The sequence below is a fragment of the Ursus arctos genome, unplaced genomic scaffold (genome assembly GCF_023065955.2).
Source record: "Ursus arctos isolate Adak ecotype North America unplaced genomic scaffold, UrsArc2.0 scaffold_21, whole genome shotgun sequence".
NCBI lineage: Eukaryota > Metazoa > Chordata > Mammalia > Carnivora > Ursidae > Ursus > Ursus arctos.
In genome coordinates, this window is record NW_026622886.1 from 12365284 (window position 1) to 12389410 (window position 24127).

Sequence of the window (24127 nt, forward strand, 5' to 3'; positions counted from 1 at the left end):
GAAGTGGGAGATCTGAACCCCTCGAATCAATTAGGCTAAACCACTTTCCACTCTTATTTTTAAACCATTCAAAAGGCCACGTGGGTGATAGAAAAGGAAAGTTTTCAGTTTCTTAATTGCTAAAGTTCCCCACCCAAAACAGCTTAAGGGAAGGTTAATTATGGTGACATGTTAAAGAAATCCCAACCTTCTAAAATGCCTCCTGGAGAAGCTGATGTGACTTTAATAGGATTTTAATCCAGAGAGTCTTTTGAATACTTGAGGTCTATTCTCTTGCTACCCTCTCTCCTGATGACCTCAAATCCTCCTTCAACCCAACATGAAAGAGCATTAATATCTTCCATCGGTCCATCTACTAATCCTTTTACCTTTCCCTTTGAGTCTTCTGCATGACATTATGTTTAGAGGGGGATGGAAAATTCCTACGTGGAGGCAGACTGCAGCCAGGAGGAGCAGACAGACAGAATGTCTTGGCTAGATGGAGGTACGGGATTATCACCTTTTGAGAAATTTATCCGATTGGAGTTATTTTCCAAGAGCAGATGGACATCTGGTGGATTTTGTTCAAGCTGTGGTAATTATAAGAGTCCTGTGGTGGACGCAGAGGGAGTCCACACTGCCAGTACGACTGTATTTTCTGTGGGGAGGGGAGGGCTATTTATGTATTTACTTATCTCTGTATCTGTCTATCTGTCCGTCTGTGTCTATCTGTTTGGCCTGGGGGCACTTACAATTTTGTCTTTTTTATTTGGATCGATTCCTGAAGCAGTGATTTAAGGGGAAGAGTTATTGTGAGAAGACCAGTGTAGTGTCATGACGCTCATTCCCTCCCCCTTACACACCCCTCCCCACTCCCAGCCCTGTCTTCCGGCCCCCTTGCTGCTTCAGTAGTGCTGTCCTGACGCAGGGCCCAGATAGGCTGAGGTTTCAGATCAGTTGTGGGGGGAGGAAGGCTAGAATTCCTTGGAAGAGTCTGGAAAGCCTATGGGATTGTAGGCAAGATGGTACCTATGTGTGTGCCTGCATGTTTAAAGAGTGATTTTCGAAGGGCTCATGGTTTCCAAGGAGTTGAGGACCCTTAGAGAGAAGATGCTTCTGGCTGTAGGGGGCTCCAGATGGCTGGGGGTTCCCCATTCCCAGGGCCTGTGCCTGCCTCTCTTCTCTCCCTTCCTCTGCTCTTCCGTTCTGTGCTGCCATCTTCCCTTTTCCTCTTCTCAGTTCCAAACCTTCTTCCTGTGCATTTCACTTTGCCCCAAGGGCACTTCTCAGGGCTGAAGGTGCTTGTTTGTGGCCCTGGGTCTGCAGGAGACCAAGGATCTGCATGTTCGCAAAAACACACGGGATTGATAGCCTTTTTCAGTCCACCTGGGTGCTTGCTGGGTGCGTTGATGTTGTCCTAAGTCATGACAGCTGGGGATGAGACTTTTGTTTCAGCAGAATGCCTCATTGATACAAGCAGACCTGCAGCTAAGAGGATAAGCCAAAGCAGGGGGTGTGTACCAAGCCCGGAGCTGGAAGCAGGGCTGGAAGAGGAGCTGGTGTTGTGGGTATGGGGCTCGCTCCCTTGCAGTCTGTTAGAGGCAGCTCTATTCACTGACGGGGGAAGATGCAATGCAAATGTGATTTCTAGACCCCAGTCCATTTGCCAGGTCACTGGGTTTCAAGTTAAGGACAATCATAAATTTGTAAGCAGACTCTGTTTCTAAGAGGGATGATGTGAGGGGTGCTGGGAATGACCTGTCATTTCCAAATACCACTTCCTGTGCATGTGATTTCAATGCCGTATCCACTTGGCTGGGTTATATCGGAAATAGCACTGGTCTAAGAGATAGAAGGCCAGCTTCCCATGCAGGTTACCTTACTTCTTCCTCCCTCCCTCTCTTCTCGCTTCCTTCTTCCTCCTCCCTTCTCCTCTTCCTTACCTTCCTGACAACACCCACGACCCAAACCAGTATCCTCTTTTTTGTTTTCATTGTCTTTGGAATTTTTGTGGCATTTAACCATGATACCCCTGGAATTCTCTCTTTCCTTAGTATTTTATAAATTATGTGGCTCTAACTTATTACAATCCTGACTCTTAGGGTTTCTTTCTTTTCCTTTTACTACTCCTTCTCAAAGACCACAGTTAGCTTTGTCACCTTCTTTTCTTTTGTCCACATTTATGCCCTAATTCAGTTAATCATTCATTTGTGCAACTTACATTCACCGAACGCCCATTCAGGGGCAGCTGTGGGATAGGGACGCAGTAGGGAGAAAGACACGCATGGCGCCTAGACTCCTGTGTCTTATAATCTAGCAGGTGGTTCCCACAGGGCATGATACCTGCAGGGATAGGGAAGTGTGGTTTGTACCAGGAGCACTTAGGAGGTACACTGAAGCCAGTCTTGGGCATGAGAGGGAGGAGGGGGAGCAGGGTCAGGGAGGGACCCCTGGAGGGAGACAGACATAATAGGCAAGAGGCTTTCGATGTATTCTGTTTGTCTCAAGGTAGATTGGCCATAACTCCCATTGTATGTGGCAGGTACTCAGACTGAGTGCAATGTAAGCTTTCAGAAACCAGAACTCGGTATCTGGGGATACAGCAGCCAACCTGCCAGTAGATCTGTTTATACGCTATATGGCATCTTCAAAGGGTATTGGGAGGATAGTTCCAGTTTAGGAGGGTGATTGGAATACAGGATGCTGCGGGTCATTCTTTTACTTATTCATGATTTCACACATATCCATCATTGATTTATTCCGACACATTTTCACCTCTTCACTTTATGCTAAGGCCCTTTCATTCGTCTGGTTTTCATTCTTATTTTAACATGTGGATGGAGAGATCAAATGCTTTGCCTGTCACGTCACTGGTAAAAGTGAGCCCCGAGCCCACCACTCTTCTGCTCCGTCCAGGAGGGGGAAGAAATCAGTCTGGCACCAACAGCCAGCATTTGGTGCACCCGGTCTTGCTAAGACCTTCCCGAGGGATTAGCGCACCAGTGCTTCTCCGTGAGGCTGGAGGCCATGCCTCAGAGGAGACATCCAGGAGCCTGGAAAGAGGGGGTGAGAACACCCTTCTATTTTGGGCCCAGGAAAGGAGATTTATTGCCCTCCGTGAGACAGGCTGGAGGCAGAAGTCTGGGGCAAGGCCGGGTGCCTCGCTGGCTAGACCCTGGGGCTGGTGGATGTCTGGTGGAGGGAAGGGGTTCATGGGACTCAGCCTGCACCTTAAACTGCTGTAAATTTAATAGCCCTTCTCTGACCCATTGGCCAGGAAGCAGGCTCCCACCAGGCCTGTAGGGGCCTCTTGCTCGGGAGCACTCCTGAGCCAGCCGCCCCTTGGCGTCCGGGCTGAGCAGTTGACCCCGATTTAATGAGACCACGACGTGGGTGTCCAGGGCTGGCTCTCCGGCAGGCTGCTTCCCTTGGAGCCAAATCAATATTTATTAATGATCCGCCCCCCTCCAGTGCCTCTGGCCTCACAGAGGGCCTCTGTTGCACCAGCCTGCCCAAGTCATTCATTAACGCTGAGCCCAGCGGCCCGTGAGGCGGTCGAGGGGCCCACAGAGGCCAGCCCACCGCGGAGATATTTGCAAAGGTCATTAATGAGCTAATCTGATTTAACTTTTCAAGACGAAGGCTTGGGTCGCTGGGGTCAGTCTCTATTCCCAGCACTGTGCTGGGGTGGGGGAGAGGCCCACCATCGCCACTAAAGAAGAGAAAGGAAATGTGAAGGTGTCTCTGAGCAGCTGAGAACTTCAGTGTAAAAAGTTACTACCCCTAAATCCGGGATGGCTTGGGATGGGAGATGGGGAGCACCCAGGTCAGTCCTAGGGACTTTCTCCAGGTGCTCTAGAGTCCTGCTTTAGTTCTTCACCTCCTTTCTGTCTCCAGGTGGGAAATCAGGAATCTAAAATCAACCCCCCACCGCCCCGCACCTTCTTCGAAGCCCGCCCGGCAGAGCAGTTCTTCAGGGTCCTCATTCTGCAGTGAGCTCAGTGTTCTTGTACAAGTCCCCGCCCCTCTTCGAGCCTCGGTTTGCTCATCAGAAGAGCAGAAATAATGTCAAGCCCCTAGCATTGCTTTGAGAATGAAAACAATGGAAGTAGTGCACTTAGCACAGTATCTGGTGCAACCTAAGCTCTCAAAAAATTAACTTCAAAGGAAAAAAGGCAGCTATAACTTTCAGCTGGGAAAATCGGACGATCCCAGGTTCGCAGGTGTGAACTCTGACCTGCCACCAGTGACCTCTGTGACTGTACTCAACCAGAGAAGTGTCTCTGGGTTTTCTCTGTGAGGTTCAAGTGTGAGGATGGCGGATGGACCCACTGTGGGTATGTCGATTCTCACCCCAACCAAGGAAGCAAGCCAGAGACTGGCTGCCTCACGCATTTCACAGTGGAGAAGCCGGAGTCTCAGGGATCAAGTCGCTTGTTCAGAATCACAGGGTTTGTGAGTGGGAGAGAGGAAACGTGGTCTTCAGGCCCAGGATGTGCCCACCTTTTGCACAGGGTAAGGTGCAGGCTTTCCAACTGCACCTGCAAACAGTCCACCTTCCCTGGAGGCTCTCGGGCTCGCCAGCTCTCAGGCCAGGTGAGGGTCTTCAGCTGCAGACCAAGCAGGGCCCCTGCTCCATCAAGGGTGAGGCGACAAGAATGACTGGAGTCCGGGGGCTCCTGGGTGGCTCCGTCAGTTAAGCGACTGCCTGCGGCTCAGGTCATGATCCCAGGGTGCTGGGATCGAGCTCTGTATTCGGCTCCCAGCTCTGGGGCGGGGGGAGGGGGGCACTCTTCTCCCTCTGCTGCTCCTCCTGCTTGTGCTTTCTCTCTCTCTCTGTGTCAAGTAAATAAATAAAATCTTTTTAAAAAGGGGGAAAAAAGAATGACTGGAGTCTACCAACTGTAGGCTTCCACTGTTCTCTGAAGACTAGCCATTTGTCCGTCCTTGTGGGGTTCCAGCCTTCTTCTTCTCCCTTTCACACCAGTCTTCCCTTCTGTCTCCTGCCCTGGGGACTTCAAGCTCCGGCCTCACACAGGAGGTTAGTGGTCTTACAGGTACGTAGAAACAAACACGGATATGTAGCTATAGGGACACGCTGTGGCTCGGCCTCTCTGAGCTCTGAGACATGCACCTCCCCGCATACATGAGTGTGTGTGATGTGTGTATATAAATATATGTGTAGAACTGAAAGAAAGAAATATGATAGACTGTAAAACAAAGTGCAGGCTTCATCCAGAAAGGTAAAGGTTTGGTCCTGGGGTTGTCTGGGGTCCTCTGTAGTCTCCTTCCCTGTAGCACCTGGGTCTTCACACTGCTCGCGTCACGGCCTTGTTGAGACCTTGCTTCCCCCATTCCCGACAGCCAGAACTTGCCTCTTTGGGGTCATATTTCCTTAAGCCTCGTCCTGCTCTCCACGGCGATGGCTGCTGAACTCGTCTCAGTCGTGGGCCTGGCCTGAGTCTCCCTCTACCCCAGACGATACACAGGCTTTACACCCAGTGGCCTCTGGGACAGGATGCTTTCACCTCAGAGGAGGTCTGGGGGGGGGGGGGGACGGGTGAATAGATCCAAAGGTAGGGCTGGGCTGCTGCCTGGATAAAGAGGGTACCAGGCCTGTCGCCTCTTGTCACTTGGCCTTCTACAGTGATAATAATGATAATAATGGAACCAAATTCTTATAAGGCACTTGCCATGTGCCACGCATGGTTCTAAGCACTATTCATACATTAGCTCATTTAATGCTCATATGCTCTGAGGTATATTATTATAGTCATTTTACCAATGGGACCCTGGAGGATAAAGAGGTTAAGTAATTTGCCCGAAGTCCCAAAGTTACCAAGTAGCAGAGGCAAGATGTGGACCCAGGCGGTTCGGCTCAGAAGTCTGTATGACTAGCACCAAGCTTTGCCGCTTCTCCAACCTGGCTGTGTTCTGGGCCTTTTCTGGGTGGTGACAAGGCCCCGAAACTACCGGACATCCCTGGACAGGGGTGAGCGCCCCACAGCCTTGCAGTGCTGCCTGGGGGTCCCTCACAGTCTCTGTGACAAGGGTTTGGGGTTTGGGGGGCTGCTCCCCTCTTTGTCTCCTCTTTGCCAAGACTTGAATCCTTTGAGGTTTTACAGTCTTCTCACGTTCTTTGATTTTTTTTTCCTTTTCCACCTAGAGGTCTGAACTAAGCTAATTGGCCCAACTAGTTCTCCCTTTGAAGGAGCTAAAAAACAAAACAAAACAAAAAAACACCCAGAGCTGACAATATGCTGGTTCTGCTGCCCTCTGGTGTTCGGCAGGGAGACGGCCACGCGCACAGCTCTGAGTCCAGGTGGGGCAAAAGGCTTGCGTCTGTGGAGTAGAACCTTGATCCTCTGGTGAGAGGAGAAAGGGGAATGGGAGGCGCAGGGCATTGTGGGTGCCGAACAAACGCAGGGCTATATTTCCAGAAGCAAGCAAGATGGACATACTAATTGAACTAGAAGTATATTTTCATGTCCCCTCTGGCCAGAGGCTCTTCACAGCATTCCGGTAGGGCTCGAAATAAAAAACCCAAAAGGGATTACAGCAACAAGTGAATCCAATACCCCACGTTGTATAGAAGGGGGAAACTGAGGCCCAAGATTAGAAAGCCTGTTAGTATCAGAGCTTGACTGCGAATGGGCTTCTGACTCCAGTCTCCTTTCTCTCCTCTTCCTCTTCCTCTCCCTCCTTCCCTTCCTCTTCCTCCTCCTTTTTCTCTTCCTCATCCTTCCTCATCCTCCTCCTCTTCTTCCTCTTCCTTCTTTTTCTTCCCTTTATCACCATCATTAAATTCTTCGTCACCCTCATGGTTAATACAGAAAAGTGCTTACTGAAGACCACTCACTGTGCTAAGATGTGTCACCTTTGCTATAGTATTTAATTCATGCAAAAATGAAGTAATATGGAAAGGTGATTCTAATCCGTATTGTGGATAAAACAATAAGCCTCTGAGAGATAAAATACCTGCTCAATTACACAACAAAATAAGTAGCGGACTTCCCAGTCTCACCTGAAGACTTTCTACTCTGCTCTCTAAGCTAAGAGCAGAGTTAACAAAAATTCCCAGGAGCTTGCCGGTGAACAATAATAGTATTTACTATGTGCCAGTACTGTTCTCAGTGAACACACATATTAACTCGTTTAATCTCATATTGTTCCAATCAGGTAGGATCATATAGTGCTATTATTATCCCCGTTTTTACAGTTAGGGAGACTGAGGCACAAAGAGGTTTCATAATTTGTTCTGGGTGCCACGGATGGTAAGTTCAGAGATAGCATTGCAGCCGAAGGTGGCCGGCTCTGTTGTGCTGGGTCTTGATGACCGCCAGACTGACTCTCCCTGAGACAAACGGAGCCAGCTCTGGACGGAGGACGGACCCTGGCTATCCCAGGTCCCTTTGACCCAAGGCAAGGCCGTGTCAGGTGCAGAGACCCTCCCTCTGGGGTCTGGACACAGGATGATGTATGAATTCGTATCCCCCTCCCTCTCCATCTCCTTACACCACGTTCTTCTTCAAGAACGTCCTGGCATTGTTATCTATTTAAATGTATTTATTGTTTCTTTCTTGCCACCCACCCCCACTAGAATGCAAGCACCGCAGAGGTGAGGACTCCCTCAGGGTCTAGTGCCCCAGTAGTAGGTGCCGAATACATATTTGTAGAATCTACTTCGACAAGGTGAAGGGTGCCCCAAGTGAGAAGGTGGGGGCAGCAAGACAAGGCTGACTTGCCCTGTCTCTGGGGGCAGCTGCAACTGCTGGAATTATGGATGATTCCCAGGCAAAAGAGAGAGCGAGTGAGTGGAGAAGGGGTGCCCTGGAAGGGAGGTGATGGGGTCATGACATTCTGGGGAAGCCGGAATGGTCTCAGAGGGAATCCTGAGCACCGGATGACCACACTAGATGCCCTTTCTCAAGTCCTTCCAAATCTGAATAAGGAAGAGACCCCCTTTTCAGTGCTGACAACAGAGGTCCACTGTACAAGGTAAAGCCGTGGACTCAAGAAGAAAGAAAAGCCTGGAGAAACGTTGCAGAGACAAAGTAGGGAGCCAGGTGCCATGCTAGGTGAGCAGAGCTTGGTGCTGAGTCATTTAGACTCCAAAGTCTAGCAGCTGGGACCCAGAAGGTCGATAAAGAGACTTGTCCTCCTTGTTCCTCCACGTCCTCATCTGTAAAATGGGGATGGTAATAACACCAGCTCCTGGGGTTGCTATGTGGATTGGGTGGGGCAGTAAATGTAATGTGTCTAGGACAGTGCCTGGCAGCAAGCAAGTGCTAGGTAAGCCTTAGTTAGAATACTACTGCAAGGTGGCTTCCTGTGACTCTGACCACAGAGAGCCAACCCTGAGAAGTGAGCTTCTAGGGGCATAGAACCTCCAGGTGGGAGACGGCAAGGCCACTTGCGCAGTCAGGCTCCAGAGCCCAGCTAACGATGTGCTCTAACTCCCCAGAGTGGGAGGATGGATTCATGGTCATGACGGAAACCACCGCGTCATCCAGATCTGAGTTTGCATCCTGACACCTCTGCTTCCTAGCAGAGGAAACCCTGTATTTGGGTTTGCCACCTAACCTCTCTGTGCCTCAGCTTTCCTTGTTTGTGATCTGGGGAGACCAATAGCACCCGCCTCACGGGTGAAATATTGAGAACAGCACTCGGTTACTTTTTATCACTCACAGCTTTGCACCTCACATCTGTGGAAACAAGGCTCTAAATGGCCTTTTGTTAATGCTGTTGAAATAAGCATCTCCTTTTGGTGGAACGTGGCCGATTTCTTGCCTGCGGCTTCTAAATGTCAAGATCAAGAGGTGCGTTTCCCCAGTCTGGCCACTAGATGGCAAGCATGTGCTTTCCCGCCTCACCTGAGCTGGGCCAGGATCCGAAACCACCTGCCTGAGATGGGAAGCTTCCTTTTATGGGTGACACGTTGGGCTGCGCCCTTTGCCTGCGTTCTCATTTACTCCTCACAGGAATACCCAGATTAAAAGAGATATTTAATGGCAAGCACAGTGGCTGGCACACGGTAAGGCCTCCAAAAACATCTGCTAATCTTCCTATTGTTGTGGCTATTAGTCCCATTTTTGCAGTTAGGACTGAGGCACAGAGAGCAAAGGCAGGTAGATGCAGCCCGGATTCCAAGCCAGACCTTACTGACTCCAAGTTCAGCATCTTCTCCTCCAAACCTCATTTCAGGGGAAGCATGGGGTGCCTTGGCCTCCCTTCACAGCTCCCCCCAGCCTCCCATGTCTCCTTTGGCTCTGTGACTTTTCCTGAACTCCAACTTTCTCACTTCCTGTGTGGTCTTCAACTAGTTATTTGGGCTTTCAGAGCTGCAGTTTTTCATCTGTACAATAGGGGTCACGATGCCTTCCTCATTTTGGAGATACTTCAGAAATCAGAAACAGCCACTAGCGCAGAATGACGCTCCGTGGATGGTAGTTACTGTTGCGAATGCCTTACAAGTTGGCGTAACCAGAGTTCCTTCCTACCTTCCTTCCTCCGTCGCTTCTCGCCCCCCACTTCCATGCCCTCCCTCTCCTCCGGGCACCTGGAGGAGGCACTCATGGCTCCCGTCCTTGTGGACCTGACAGTCCAAACTGTCCTAGTCTCTGTTCATTCCTGGGACAATTCCACCCATGTGTCTTCTTCCCCGTAGACCACACAGCTCAGGCCTCGTCTACCCCCACCCCCGCCCCAACGAGGCTGCTGCAAAAACAAGCCTGTCGGTTCTTTATGTACTAGAAGCCACTGTCAAATCCTAAACTGCCTGACTCCATCCTGTTTCATCAATGGAACTTTCAAATTGGCTTGGGCATCAAAAGATTCTGCCAGGGTGATGCCTGGGAGCCTTTGGGAGGGGGCTATGTGATAGGAAGATGGGGTCTCATGGGCTCATCCTTGCTTAGAACAGCTCGGGTTTTATCTGATTTATATTCCGGGGTTACGTGTAATGCTTTGCTACTAAAGAAAACCATCAAAAACCACTCCGCTATACCATCATAGGTGGGAGGGAGGTAAATTTTGAGATAATTCAGAGAAAATCTTCGGGAAAGAGATTATGTTTGGGGAGATGTTTTAAAATTACTTTCTAAGGTGCTAAGTGAAATAAACTAGGCAGAGAAAGACAAATAATGCATGGTATCCCTTATATATGGAAATTTTAAAAAAAGAAAAGCACCAAACTCACAGAAACAGACAGTAGATAAGCGATTGCCAGGGCCTGGGGGCTGGGGACTGGGAGAAATAGGGCGAGGTTGGTAAAAGGGTATGTTTCAGCTGTAAGGTGAGTAAGGTCTGAGGACCTAGTGTAAGACATGGGGACTATAGTCGATTTGCTAAGAGAATAGAAATTTGCTAAGAGAGTAGAACTTAAATGTTTTTACTAACGTCCACAGATAAATATGTGTTAATTAACTAGATGGGGAAAATGCTTTCATCATGTATACCTGTGTCAAATCACAATGAGGTGCACTTTAAATATCTTATAATTTTATTTGTCAGGTATACCTCAACAAAGCTGAAATTTTTTTAAAAAATTAATTTCCGAGGAAAATGGGAGTTAACTTTTGTATTATAGTTAACTTGGGGGTTCTATGGGACCGTCCTTGTCCCCCCATTGGTTTGTCTAATTGGGGCTAATCCATGCTTCTGACCTTGGTGAGGCCTTTGGCCATGTCCTGTCCATCTTCTGCTCAGGACTTTGCCCTTTCTGTGTTTCAGTGCCCTGGTTCCCAAGAACCATTCAAGAGCTCGACAGATTTGCCAATCAGATTCTCAGCTATGGAGCGGAACTGGACGCAGACCATCCCGTGAGTCCCTGTGTTGGTGGCCCTTCCGATGAGACCTTTCAGTCCTCCCCTCCTGCCCCTACTCCACTCCGTGATCCCCAGCAATGTGTCTTCATTTGTTTGCTTGTAGGACAGACATTTGTAGGGTGTCTTCATATCCATCATCACCACTATGGTTATCGAGGTCGTGATTATTGTTGGCACAAATATGGAAATTATTGTTTCTAGTATATATGATGTACACATGTGCACAAACACACACGTATACGAAAATCATCTTCCTTTCTGTTTTCATATAATTACAGAGGTTTAAGTCGGTTTTGGGAAACAGTAAACCACTAATAACTCTACCAGGTACAGCAGGGCAGTGGCGACATTGGACCTGGATCCTAAAAACTTAGTAGAAGCTGCTGAGGGAACAGTATTGTGCAAAGGCTCAGAGTCCTGAAAATATCCAGAATATTTTGAAATGCAGAATATTTTGAAATGGTTGGCAGATGCATTAGGTGTGAGGGCCAGATTTTAAAAGGTCTGATGTGGGGCCCCTGGCGGTGTAGTCGGCTAAGCATCTGACTCTTGGTTTTGGCTCAGGTCGTGATCTCATGGTCATGATCTCAGGATCGTGAGGTCATGCCCTGCATCGAGCCCTGCACTGGGCTCTGAGCTGAGCTCAGCGAGGAGTTTGCTAAAGTTTCTCTCTGCCCCTCCCTGTGCTTGCTCTCTCGCTCAAATACATAAATAAATCTATAAAAAAGTAATAAAAAAATAAAAGGCCTGATGTACCAGACAAAGAACACAGACTGTGTCCTGTATCTGGTGGGCAGGGGAGCGGGTCCCTTCCTGGGTTCAGAGAAGTGGACCAGGGTGGGGGGATTTTATCACCATTTTCTGTGGGGTGGAGGATTCTGGGGAGGAGTAGTTGAGGCTGGACTCAGGGCCAGGGCCAGTTCTGACATCCTCCTTAGGTGAAGAGGGCCACCATCACATGGGCTGTCACTTCCTCTCTGCCCAGGCAAATGGCTTCTTAATCTTTAAATGACTTGGAAGCTGCTTTCATTTCCAATGGTTTAGTGTAACTCAGTGACAGTGTCTGCATTTCATCTGGAGTCTGTGTTCTTACGTATCTGTGGGTCTTTACAGTTGAATTAAGTTGTGAACTTGCTGTTCACAAAGGCTCTTTGCAGTAAGCAAAGCAGATGTTCCCATTTCCCAGATAGATTCACTGAGGCCCAATGAGACTAAATGACTTTTCTAAGGTCCTGTGTTAATCTTTCAGTCTTAAGACTCTCACCCCAGTGCTCACAGTGCCGGAAGTTAAAGGTCCAGCCAGTGGCAGAAATTCCAGTGCTTCCCCAGAGACAAAGAGAGAGTTATCTCTGGAGTGGCTGCTCTTTTAAAATATGAACACGTGTTACTTATTCTAATTCAAATAGTAAACCCCTTATAGTGGACTTAAAAATACAGAAAAGCGTGAGGAAGAAAATGAAGATCACCCATGATTCCAGTTATTTCTCTTTTCCTCTTGGTGGCATTCTGCACTTTTTTTTTCTTATAACAAGAAACTATTTTATTAACAGAAACAAAGGCGAATTCTCTCCTGGCTCCCAGACTTCAAAATAGGAAAAAAAAAAAAACACCTGTTGTCACACTGTCCTGAAATAATCGTGTTAATTTTGGTGCGCTTCCTTCCTCCTCTCCCTGTATCTTTCCCTCTGTCTCTCTATTATTTAGACATTAATATGTATGATTACTTACGTATATCATTAAATTATTATATATATAATTTTGTAGGCATTGTCATAACTTATTAAGCAGCCGCCAACGGCCAGCGTGTTTCTGGTCTCTCTATTACAATCGTTTTCTGGCCTGTGCCTCTTGACAAGGCTGCCCCATAGCTTCCTTGATTCCTACTTGTGAAACTGCTTAGCTCGGGATAGGAATCATATTTCAGTCTCCTAATACATTTATACTTAAGCACCTTCTCTCCCAAAACACTAAAGGTAAGGTTGGAGGATTTTGACCCCCGTTCACCTTCCTGGGGACGATGCTGCCTTCTCCGGTGGGGCCCAGGGGCAGTAAACACGCTCCAGGAGAGGCTCCAGAGCCCCTTCCACAGGTCTTTGGCTGTGGGCCTTGGGAGCAAAGCATCTGCAAAGAGATCATTCCTCTGGAAAAGCCGTCTGGTCACCTTGACCCAGTGCATGGAATCAACCCATCAGGGTGTTTCCTCCTCTTACCCGCCTCCAGACCTCCTGCCCTGACCCAAGACCTTTCCATTGGCCACACTTGCTGCTCATTTGGGACAGAGGGGAAAGAGGGAGGAGGCCACAGACGTGGACATTTCCCTCCTCTTATCCTTGTGTCTCCTCCCGCAGATGAGCCGGTCTTCAAATTCCCTGAAATTCATTTGTGCTTACAGACCCAGCCCACATTTTTGGTTCCCTGGCCTCTCGCTGTGATGAATTTTATCGTAAAAGAACAATTTTGTCAGGTACACGATCTTCCCGCCGAGGAGGCCAGGCTCTCTCTGTTCCTTCCTCAGAGCCGGGGAACCGCTGGGCCAAGGACAGAGTAAGCCCTCCAGAGTGCTTGCCCGCACTCCCTCAGGCCCCACAGGCCTTGGCTGCCATGTGTGAGGAGTGGTGGGTGTTCTTCCCGTCAGGACCCTCTGTTCCGCTCTGTCCCCGGTGCAGCCAGGACGCTCCCCTGCCCTTGGCAGTGTGCGCTGATGTTTAACTCAATATCTCACTTCGAGGCCTCCAAAACAGCGACTCTGAGAAATGCAGCCAAGGAAGGATTGTTCCTGAAACAGAGGGTAAAGGGCATCTGCCCGCCAGCGTTAGCCAAGTGGGAGAATGAAATAGGACAGCTGCATCCCACTCGGCCTTGTTTCTTTTGTTGCCAGTGTCTTGCCCTCCCTCCTCCCCTTCTGCCTTCCTCCCTTCCCCAAGCATTTACTACGCAAGTGATACCGGCAGCCCACATTTCTTGAGCGTAGACTCTATGCCGGTCGCGGCGCTAAATGCTTTACCGGCATTTTTTAAACGTCGGTGTTATTATTTTTTTTTATAATAATTTTTTATTATGTTATGTTAGTCACTGGTGTTAGAGCTGTCCTGGAAGGGTTGTGCTTTCTCATTCAGGTGAGCAATCTCAGATGCGGAGGGCTGTGAGCTGCGTCCCAGGCTGTGTAAAGGAACAGGGGTGCTGAAATGATTTGGAAAACATGACCCCCGTCCTCCAGGAGCCTCTGGTCGTGGGGTACAGGGAGGAGTGGTGTTTACAATTTCCAAATGGGGGTGCCAGAGGTGGCTGGGTTACAACTTTACAAAGTTGTAAACTGTACAGTTGCATAATAGGCAGAAAGCAAGTGGTCTGTTTGATTTCCATTGTAAACCTGAGTCTCCTTTCTCTGACCGTTCCCCAGCCTCGGTGGGCCTGTCCATTGGTCTCCTTCACGTGGGATGCTTTTCTTTTTCCTCTCACCTGCTCTTTCCCTGCTGCAAACCCTCTATTCATTTCCTGAGGCCCAACTCATATGTTGGCCTCCCTGAAGCCTTCTACCTACCTCTTCCCCAAGCTGAGTTTTTGACGCTGATGCTGTAAAACTGTGTGCCTGGTGTTTCATGCTTTGAGCACAGAGTATCAGAGGAAAATAAATTCACTTCCCCATGAACTGTAACCTCATAGAAGACATAAGATACAGATATATAGAAACACACGCAAGTGAAACAGTCATATGCATGCTTCCCAAACTGTCATCTATGAAAAAAAATCTCATGATCAAAGTGAGAAAGACTGTATTCAGAATTGCATTTTAAGCATATGCAAGTCCCATTATCTAATTAGGGACTTTGGAAAGTCCTGTGAACCTGAGACTCATTCAACCTAATGTTCCTCAAACTTTTTTTTACTTATGGATCCCATTTTTCATGGAATACCTACCAACATTATCTTAAATGGTAGTGTTCCATGGAATGCAGTTTGGGTAATATTTATTTTAAAATATAACACAAAAAATTACATGATTAAACACCAGCTTTAATGAATCAGATGGCATGTGCTATCAGTTCTAAGGTCCCTGTGGACTGGAATGGTTAGAGAGGACTTCTGGAAAGAGGGAGATGTGAGTTGAGACCTCTAACAACTAGGGTAGGCTAATCTCTTATCAAACAATCTCCAAAGCTCCATGGCTTAACCCACTAAAAGGTTATTTCCAGTCCAGGTCAGTAAGGGCATTGCTCCACACAGTCTTGCAGAGACTAAGTCTCTTCCACTTAATGCTGGCACCTTCCTCCAAGTCTTCAGAGCCCTTTCCATTCTGCTAGCACATGGGAAAAGGGAGCGAGAGTCGCTCCCAGGTCTTTATGGGCCAGGCCTGGAGGTGACGCAAACCTTCCCTCAAATTTCATTGACTGCAGCCCAGTCACATGGCCACTATGAAGACTGAGAAAAGTGGTTGAGCAGCGTTCTCTGAAAGGAGGATGAGACACAGATCTTGGGAAGCATCTGCCACACAGGCCTGAACCCCAGAGTTCCCTATTCCTGTCCCCTTGGTGCCTACGCCAGTGTCTAAAGCTGAAGATGTGCACTGGGGAGCTTTCTAGGGAGAAAATATTAGTCAACACAACTGTCCTTTCTTCTACCATCTGAAGCTTTCAAACTGTTTTTCAGTCTTTCAGATATAGATATTTCTCTGCAGAAAGAGACTTGGCCTTCCCAAGAGCAGGACTATATTTCTAGTACTTCTCTCCTCTTCCTTTCTCCCATTCAAATGTCTCCATCCAAGGGCCCCATTAGAGTCTGTTCTAAGGATGTCAGTCGTCAAAGACTTGTTGCATTCCTCCTAAGTTGCTCTGTCAAAGCATAATTTTCAAAAAGTTAAAAACAGCTGTCGTACAGATATATAGTCAACATTTGTCAAAAAATCCATTAACTCGGTAGTGAGGAAACCAGCAAGATGACGACACCGGTGTGAAGGAAGCTACAAAAGACCAAAGTACGGATGGTCATTGAAAACTCGAGTGTTGGAGCAAGATCACAGAGATTGCTATACAAGCGATTAATGTTCTAAAAGGCAACAAAGCCATAAGCGTGCATGTTCCTTTTTCTACTGAACAGAAATCACTTGCAAGTAGACCATAAAATAAATATTCTGCTACTTGTCCATCTTCTATAAGTCAGCATCTTACCTTGAAGAGCTTGGGTCTTACTAAGTAGTAAATTGCACATAAAACAAATAGACACGCTCCTTGAGTGTGTGAGTATACAGTGAGCTTGTTAGGCAGTGGTCTAGTTTTTTTTGAATAGTTTCTTAACAGCTCCTACTCAGAAGTGTGCTGAATATGCCGTGCACTGAAAATCCAGTGATAAGTGAAACAGAGTCCTGAGTTTAATGATATTAAAAAGCATAATGATTATCTGAAAAGAGAAACACTCAGGTTATTGAGAAAGTGTATTATGGAGGAAAACCAATAAACTTGGAAAAAGCAAGGAAGGTCTCTAAAAATGCAGTTTAACCAGGAAAGGCCAAGTCATAGCTTGTTGGTCTGGAAGAGTGGGAAAGAGAATTCCAATAAGAGGGAACAGCATGTGTGAAGGTCTTAATGTGGGGAAAAGCATGGTGTGTTTAAAGAATTAAAATAAGACCAATTTAGGTAAATTTGGACTGTAGTATGCCGAACTACAATTGTAGCTCAACACAGGGTTGGAAGCATAGGCAGAGCCAGGTCACACAAAGCCGTGTGGGCTGCGCTAAAATTTTGAACATTGTCCTAAAATTGATGAGAGGCCATTGAAAGTTTTTAAGGAAGGGATCAACCCCACCAGATTCGCACTTTATAAATCTGCTTGGGCTGCATGAGGGGGAAGGCATAGAGAGAACACAAAGAAAGGCCACTTGGGAAGCAATTATGGTAGTCCAGGTGAGAAGTGATGGGGTCCTGAACCAAGGGATTGCAGTGAGAATAAAGTAAAAGGACAGACTTAATGTATTTGGAAGGAAGAATGGACATAAATTGATTATCGGATTTGAAGGAAGAGAGGAGGAAAACAGTGACTCCCAGTTTATTGGGTTGGACAACCAGGTGTCTGAATCCTTTCCAAAACAGACTTCTTGGCCTTATTGGTGGCGGCCACAGCCAGCAACAGAGAGCGGACAAGGGGCAGGGCTGTTGTCAGTGCTGCCCTGGTCTGTTGGTTGGCAAATCTCAGCCATGCCTGCAGGATGGCTTTGACAGATACCGTATCTATCACTTTGAACCTCTTGTCTCCTGTGTACCATCCTTCCTCCAGTTGGTGTGGGACCGATGGAATGCAAACAGCCTCTCATTATTGGAATAGATGAAATAGAAATTGCAAGGTAAGAATTCCACCGATGCTGTTTAGAAGGCCCAAGGTTGGGTGATGGGGCTCAGTGACCCATTATAGACTCTATCCTTCTTGTGTTCTGAGCCAGATTTCTCAGCTTTTGGATTTCCCACCATTTTGTACAAATATATCATTTTTTGATTCAGAATATTACTTGGTGCCCTGCCTACGTTACCTAATCTAACCCACCCGACACTGTGACGTAGCCAACAGTCTCATTTTACTGATGAAGAAACTTAGGTTCTGAGAGTTGAACTGACTCACCTCAAGCCAAGCTCCTAGTCACTGGAATTAGTAATCCACCCAACCTGTCTGACCTGAAAACCCCTGTTCTCCCTGCTAGTCTGAAGATGGCATTTCTGAGGTTTAACCGCGGCCATGACATCAAGAAATGATAAAATAAAGATCCTAGTCTAGAATACCCAGAAGACTTTACCATATAGTTACCCGGTCCCCCAAAGCCCCACAAAAACAAAGCCACACACTTCAACAACCAAGTCGTAAAAATTCTGAGATTAAGTGAGACTGCAGGTGATGTTAGAACTTTCCTTCCTGTAGAATTCTCTCCACTTTGTCCCTTCCACTGCTCCCCTCTTCCCCCTCCTCCCCACTCCTCCTTCACCAACAATATATTTTCCTGTCAAAACATACTTGGTTACATGCAGTGCAACCAAAATTGCTGCTATTAGCTTAATTGAGACGGGGTGATTATAAATAAATTACATGCAGTGCTACTGAAATTGCTGCTATTAGTCTAAATTGAGACAGGATGATTAGTCATCATCAAGTGAAGCTTAATTCAGAGTGTACTTAATTCAGAGTATACCCCGCATGGCTGCAGAGGCCCTGTGGTCATCTGGCACCCCAAACAATGCCAGGCCAAACCACCAAGAGAGGGCACGTATTGCATGGTGCACTGGGTGTTATACGCAAGTAATGAATCATGGAACTTTACATCAAAAACTAGGGGTGTACTGTATGGTGACTAACATAACAATAAAAAAACCAAAAAAACAAACCACCAAGAGATGGACTTCGAGGCCACAGATCTCTTTCACTGGTAACTGAGGGACAGGAGTCCTTGCAGCCTGGCTGCTGGGGGCTTCTTCAAGACTGAGAATGAACTTAGTCCCTTGGAGCTGGAAAGAACTGTGGTTGGAAACTTTCCCTATGAAAGATCCGTGCAGGACACTATGTATATGTGTGTTCGTATATCTCAATGTTCGTATATCTCAATATCTGTTACTTCATAATGGTTTGAGATGGATTTGTGATACTATTTAACTTTCTTACTAATTACAACAGAAATCCACAGTTACAGTACAAAACTTCAAAAGCATAAATAGTATAGAAAAATAAACACAGTTACTGTTTCTCATTTTCACATTTGTTAGACTCTGTATACTTTTTCCATTTTTTCATTTGTGTGTTTCCTCTCACAGAGTTGATACCTACTGGATATACAATTTTTCAGTACACTTTTCTTCACCAGTGGAAATATTTTGAACGACCTAGACAAAGTACATTGACTGATGAATTGCTGAACTCTACATCTGAAACTAATGATGTACTATATGTTCACTAATTGAATTTAAATAAAAAAAAAAAGATCAAAGATAAAGAAACAAATGGGGAAGAGAAATTGTCATGGACATCTCATTCCCGGAGGCAGCATAATGAAGTGGAAATCCACTGGTTAAGGGAACTCTTCCCTCATCATCCTGGTTTCCTTCCTCAATCCTCAAACCTCAGCCTGCTAGCATGGGTATAAACAGAAAACCCCAGTGGAGGTGCTGGTTCAGAAAATGGCTCTATGGGCTTCATTTTCCTCATATAATTAGATCAAAATATAGAAATAGGTATTTTCCAAGATGACTTATAGGTGCAAAAGTTTACACTGTATACTTAGGGGCTGGAGAGAGCCATTTATTACTGACTATTAAATTAGACTGGTAGGTAAGGAAACTGTGATGATCAAACCTTAATGACTGGCAAGCGTTAAGTTTATATTTTGAGTCTTAATTGTGGAGATGTGTTCTTCATTTAGCCTGGTAGGTAGGTTCCTAAAGGGGTGCATTTACTGTTATCTGGGTATCAAATCACGGTGCCCAGTTTCCTGACTGTATCAGCCCACGGCAGCTTATCTTCATCCGTTAGAAGTATGCCAAGGGTAGTTTTAAGTTTTTAGATACCTAAGTCTTCCTACCTGTAATTAATGGTTCCAAACCATTCAGCACTCTAAGGAAAACAGAAGAGCTACGCTTTGTGGTAACTGTGTCATGGAATCTTTTCTAAACTGAATAATCACTCAATTTACTTGCAATTTAGGTTTGGAAAAAAAATTATGGTGATCTTGATTTTCCAATATGAGACATTTAAATTTCTCTGTTTCTCAAGATATACCTTAATAAAGACATTCTTTTTTCCTTCCCTCTGCTTATCCCTCCCTCTTTCTTTCTCCTTTCTTTCTTTCTTTCTTTCTTTCTTTCTTTCTTTCTTTCTTTCTTTCTTTCTTTCTTTCTTTCAGCAAGTGTTTGTAGTTCTTTCTATATGCCAGACTCTATGCTACAGATTCTCAGATTAAATGTGTGTGTGTGTGTGTGTGTGTGTGTGTGTGTGTGTAATCTCCCTGGTTCTTTGGAATTGCTGGCAGGCCTTGATTTAAAGCAATGACAATAGCAACAAAACAACCAACCAACCAGCCAATCAGATAAAACAAAACAAAAACAATATCTAAAAATCAGGGAGTATTAAAAAAAATAAATAAAAATCAGGAAGTATTTGTCCTTTAAAAAGCTCCCTTAAATATTACACTTCCTGATGCAAGTCCTTGATTACGATTCATTAACACCTTGGTTTGGAGGGATGGAGGGGCAGAGAGATTGCAAGCTAAGGGGGTAGATGTCATTGCTTACTGGGAAATACTTGGAAGGAGCAAAGCAAAGTCCTACAGTGATGATGCTAGTCTCTTGTCTTTCTAAAATTTGGATTATAGTCATTTTCTTTTTGTAAAATACCCCCTTCTCCAGGTTTATTAAGATATAATTAACATATCACATTCTGTAAGTTTAAAGGGTATAACATGATGATTTGATATATAGATATATTGCAAAATGATTATAACAATAAGGTTAGTTAATATCTTTATCCCTTCACATGTTTAACATTTGTGTATATGTGTGTGTGTGATGAGGATACTTAAGAGCTTCTCTCAGCAACTTTCAAGTATATAATACAGTATTATTAATTATAGTCACTATGCTTACATTAGATTCCCAGAACTCATTCATCTTATAGCTGCAAGTCTGTACCCTTTGAGCAACATTTTCCCATTTCTCCCACCCCTACCCCCTGGAAACCACCATTCTTCTTTGTTTCTATGAATTCAGTTTTTTTTAGATTTTGCATAGAAGTGAGATGATGCAATATTTGTTTTTGTTTGACTTACTTTACTTAGCATAATAATTTCACAGTCCATCCATGTTGCTGGAAATGGCAGATTTCCTTCTTTTATGGTTGAATAATATGATATATATTATATGTGTATTACATTATTATACTAAATATCATATATTATAATATACATAATATATACGTACACGTCTTCTTTATCCATTCATCTACTGACAGATTCTTAGGTTGTTTCCATATTTTGGCTATTGTGAGTAATGCTGCAGTGAACATGAGAGGGTAGATGTCTCTTCAAGATCTTGTTTTCATTTCCTTTAGATACATACCCAGAAGTGAGATTACCTGCTTATATGGTAGTTTCGTTTTTAATTTTTTAAGGAACCTCCACACTGTTTTCCACAGTGGCTGCACCAATTTACATTCCCACCAACAGTGCACGAGGGTTCCTTTTCTTCCATATCCTTGCCAAAACTTGTTATCTCTTGCCTCTTGCCTTTTTGATCATAGCCATTCTAACCGTTGTGAGGTGATATCCCACTGTGGTTTTGATTTGCATTTCCCTGATGATTAGTGTTGAGCGTCTTTCCAGGTACTTACTGGCTGGCTATGTGTATTTCGTCTTTGGAAAATGGCTCATTTTTAATTGGAATGTTTTTGGTTGAGTTGTGTGAGTTACTTATAGATTTCAGGTGTTAACCCCTTATTGGATATATGGTTTGCAATATTTTCCCCCATTCCCTTGGCTGCCTTTTGATTTTGTTAGTTGTGTCCTTTTTGTGCCAAAGCATTTAGTTTAATATAGTCCTGCTTGTTTACTTTGGTTTTTGTTGCTTGTACTTTTGGTGTCATAGTCAGAAAAATCATTGCTAAAACCAATTTCAAGAAGCAAATCTGAGAAAGAAGAACAAAGGTGGAAGTATCACACTTCCTGGTTTCAAATTATATTACAAAACTATAGAAATCAAAACAGTGTGGTGCTGGCATAAAAACAGACCAACCAATGGAACAGAATCAAGAGCCCAGAAATAAACCTATGCATATGCAGTCAACTATTATTTGACAAGGGAGCCAAACACACTCAATGGGGAAAGGATGATAGTCTCTTCAATAAATGGAATTGGGAAGACTGGACATTTACATGCAAAAAGAATGAAATTAGATGCTTATCTGATACCACTCACAAAAATTAACTTGAAATGGATTAAAGACTTAAATGCAAGACCTTAAACCATAGAACTCCTAGAGGAAAGTGCAGGAAAAAGACCCTTTTAATCAATTGGGCTTACCTCTGACTGAGGGATAGGTCGCAGAGACACTGAAAGACACTCTTGGTTTCTTTTCACTGTTTAGAAATATGCTGCTTATGAATTGCTGGGGAAAGGCCGCCTGCAGGCGAGCCTCAGAGAAGAAACAATTATCTTCATTTCTATATATTGAGACTGATTTCTCAGTTCAGCCTCTGCCATGGCATAAAGGCTGACAATTACTGAAGTGTAGTGAAAAGAACATGAAACTGAGTGAGTCAAACTCTGGCCTCATCTTTGCTTGACTCCTTTTTCCCTGAGCCACTGTTTATTCTAGAAGGATGGAGCTAATCATACTTATCTACCTTACAAGTTTTTTTGTGAGACTTACAAATAAGAGAAGTCCCGAGCCCACACAGACAGGCACATAGTAAGCACTCAATGAATAGTATTTTTAAAAATTGCAATAGCAGCAAGTGTGTACCTGTTTTTTAAGAAGTCAGGAAGCAGTTCTAGACACACATCATTGGTTAGGAATTTTGTGGATATTGTATATTTTCATCATAGACATCTATCCTGTTAACGGCCTAATTTAGCAAGTTTGCAAGTTAAAAATGCTGTCGATGAGATTTTTTAAAAACCTGTACACGGCACTTTGGAATTCCATAGCAGAGAGACCCACACTGAATTGAAGGTGTTGCTAATAACATGCCATTCACAATACCTGGTGGAGAGCTTACCCTTAGTTTCACTGAAACCTTATTTTCAGGGTATAATCTGAGGAAGGAGAGCCGGACTGTCAGAGCTCACCAGCCCCCATTCGAATCATGCATAGATATGCCAGACCTCTCTGCTCAAGCCTTTAGAAACCAAGTCTCCTTTCTCCTAGGGTTTTAAAGATCCTGTGTATCGAGCGAGAAGAAAACAGTTTGCTGACATTGCCTATAGCTACCGACAGTAAGTCCACTTCGCTTGTCTGGGGGAAGACAGGAGCATACGCCTAGCTAACCTTTTCCTCACCCAAGTTCGGAAAATACTAGCATAGAGAGTCCTGCCGTGTGTGTGTGTGTGTGTGTGTGTGTGTGTGTTTAAACCCTCCCTTTAATAGCACATGTTTTTAAAAAACGCTGCTAGACAAAACAAAATTACCCACTGCACGGGGGCCCAGCTCTCTCCCCAGCTTTGCTGTGTCCTTACGCACTGACGTCTGAAGTCATTATAAAAGGCCTCAGCCCTGAATAAAACAGCCTCTGGTATTCTTCACATTAAACAGGGAAGAAGGAAAAAGAATCATTTACATTCAAGGAGGAGTTGGCTGCTTTACTGAAATAATGAATCATTTGAGGTTTCAGACGAGCCCTGCCTCAGTGTTCTACTTTTATCTGATCTGACCCAGCTGCGAAGGGCAATTTTCGGATGAGTTTATTTTTTTCTGTCTGGGATTCTACCCTATTTTAGTCAAAGGAAAATGCAAATATCGAAGATGTCATTTGGGAAGAGAACTTTTCTTGCTATTTTGAGTCCTCAGGACCTACAGAAATGCTACCATGGGAAACTTAGTGTTTGAGGCCTGAGCTCCATTCGCGAGTGAAGGACAGAAGAAAAGACAGGCTCAAGAAGAGACTTAAAAGTTGACCAGAGCCCTGAACAGCTTTGATAGGCTATGAGGGAGATTAAAAAAAAAAAAAAAAGGATAGGGCTCTATTTACTGAATACAAAGTTACCTTCCAGATGGAAAGACCTCCAGAGAAAATAAGACAATTCACTTCTCTGAATGACTCCTGGCAGTGGAAAGATCCAGAACTTTGCTGACCTTGGTTAAATCTAGGTCTGTTTGGGCCTGGGCTTGTAACAAGCAGGAATCCAGAACATGGCAACCCCCTGTCCCTGTATTTGCTTTAGCATGGTCAAGTGGACACTATCAAATCAGGGGCAGACATGAGCCCTTTTTCAGGTAATCGATAATAATAAATTGTATTTGTGATCTCCTTGCTATGTCTGGGGCTTTGCTACATGCTTTGCTCCCATGATTTCATGATTTCATTTAGTCTTAGTAATAACTCCCTATGTTTCAGATTGGAAAACTAATGTTCCATGCACTTGAGGTATTTGCCAAGGTCATATACCTCGTATCATCCGGTTTTGAATTCTGGTTTCTTTAACTCCAAAGCATTCTTACCCTCTTCCCTGAGTGCTGGGATTCTCAGAGCCAGGTCTTTTCCATATAACCCAGGAGCTGCTGAGGAAGTATATTCACTTCCTGCTTAGCTATTGGGATTCGAAGGAAGAAACTGGTCCCCTTACCTCCTTTACATAAAAATGTTA

General features: G+C 45.2%; 1 protein-coding gene across 1 annotated transcript in view; it reads left to right on the forward strand.

Moving 5' to 3' along the window:
• PAH (phenylalanine hydroxylase) overlaps positions 1 to 24127 on the forward strand; it is a 74191-nt gene that overhangs the window by 30872 nt on the left and 19192 nt on the right. Inside the window, exons 4-5 of the mRNA XM_026499792.4 lie at positions 10711 to 10799; positions 22692 to 22759. Coding sequence (XP_026355577.1) covers positions 10711 to 10799; positions 22692 to 22759 — 157 coding nt within the window. The remainder of the gene's footprint in view (positions 1 to 10710; positions 10800 to 22691; positions 22760 to 24127) is intronic.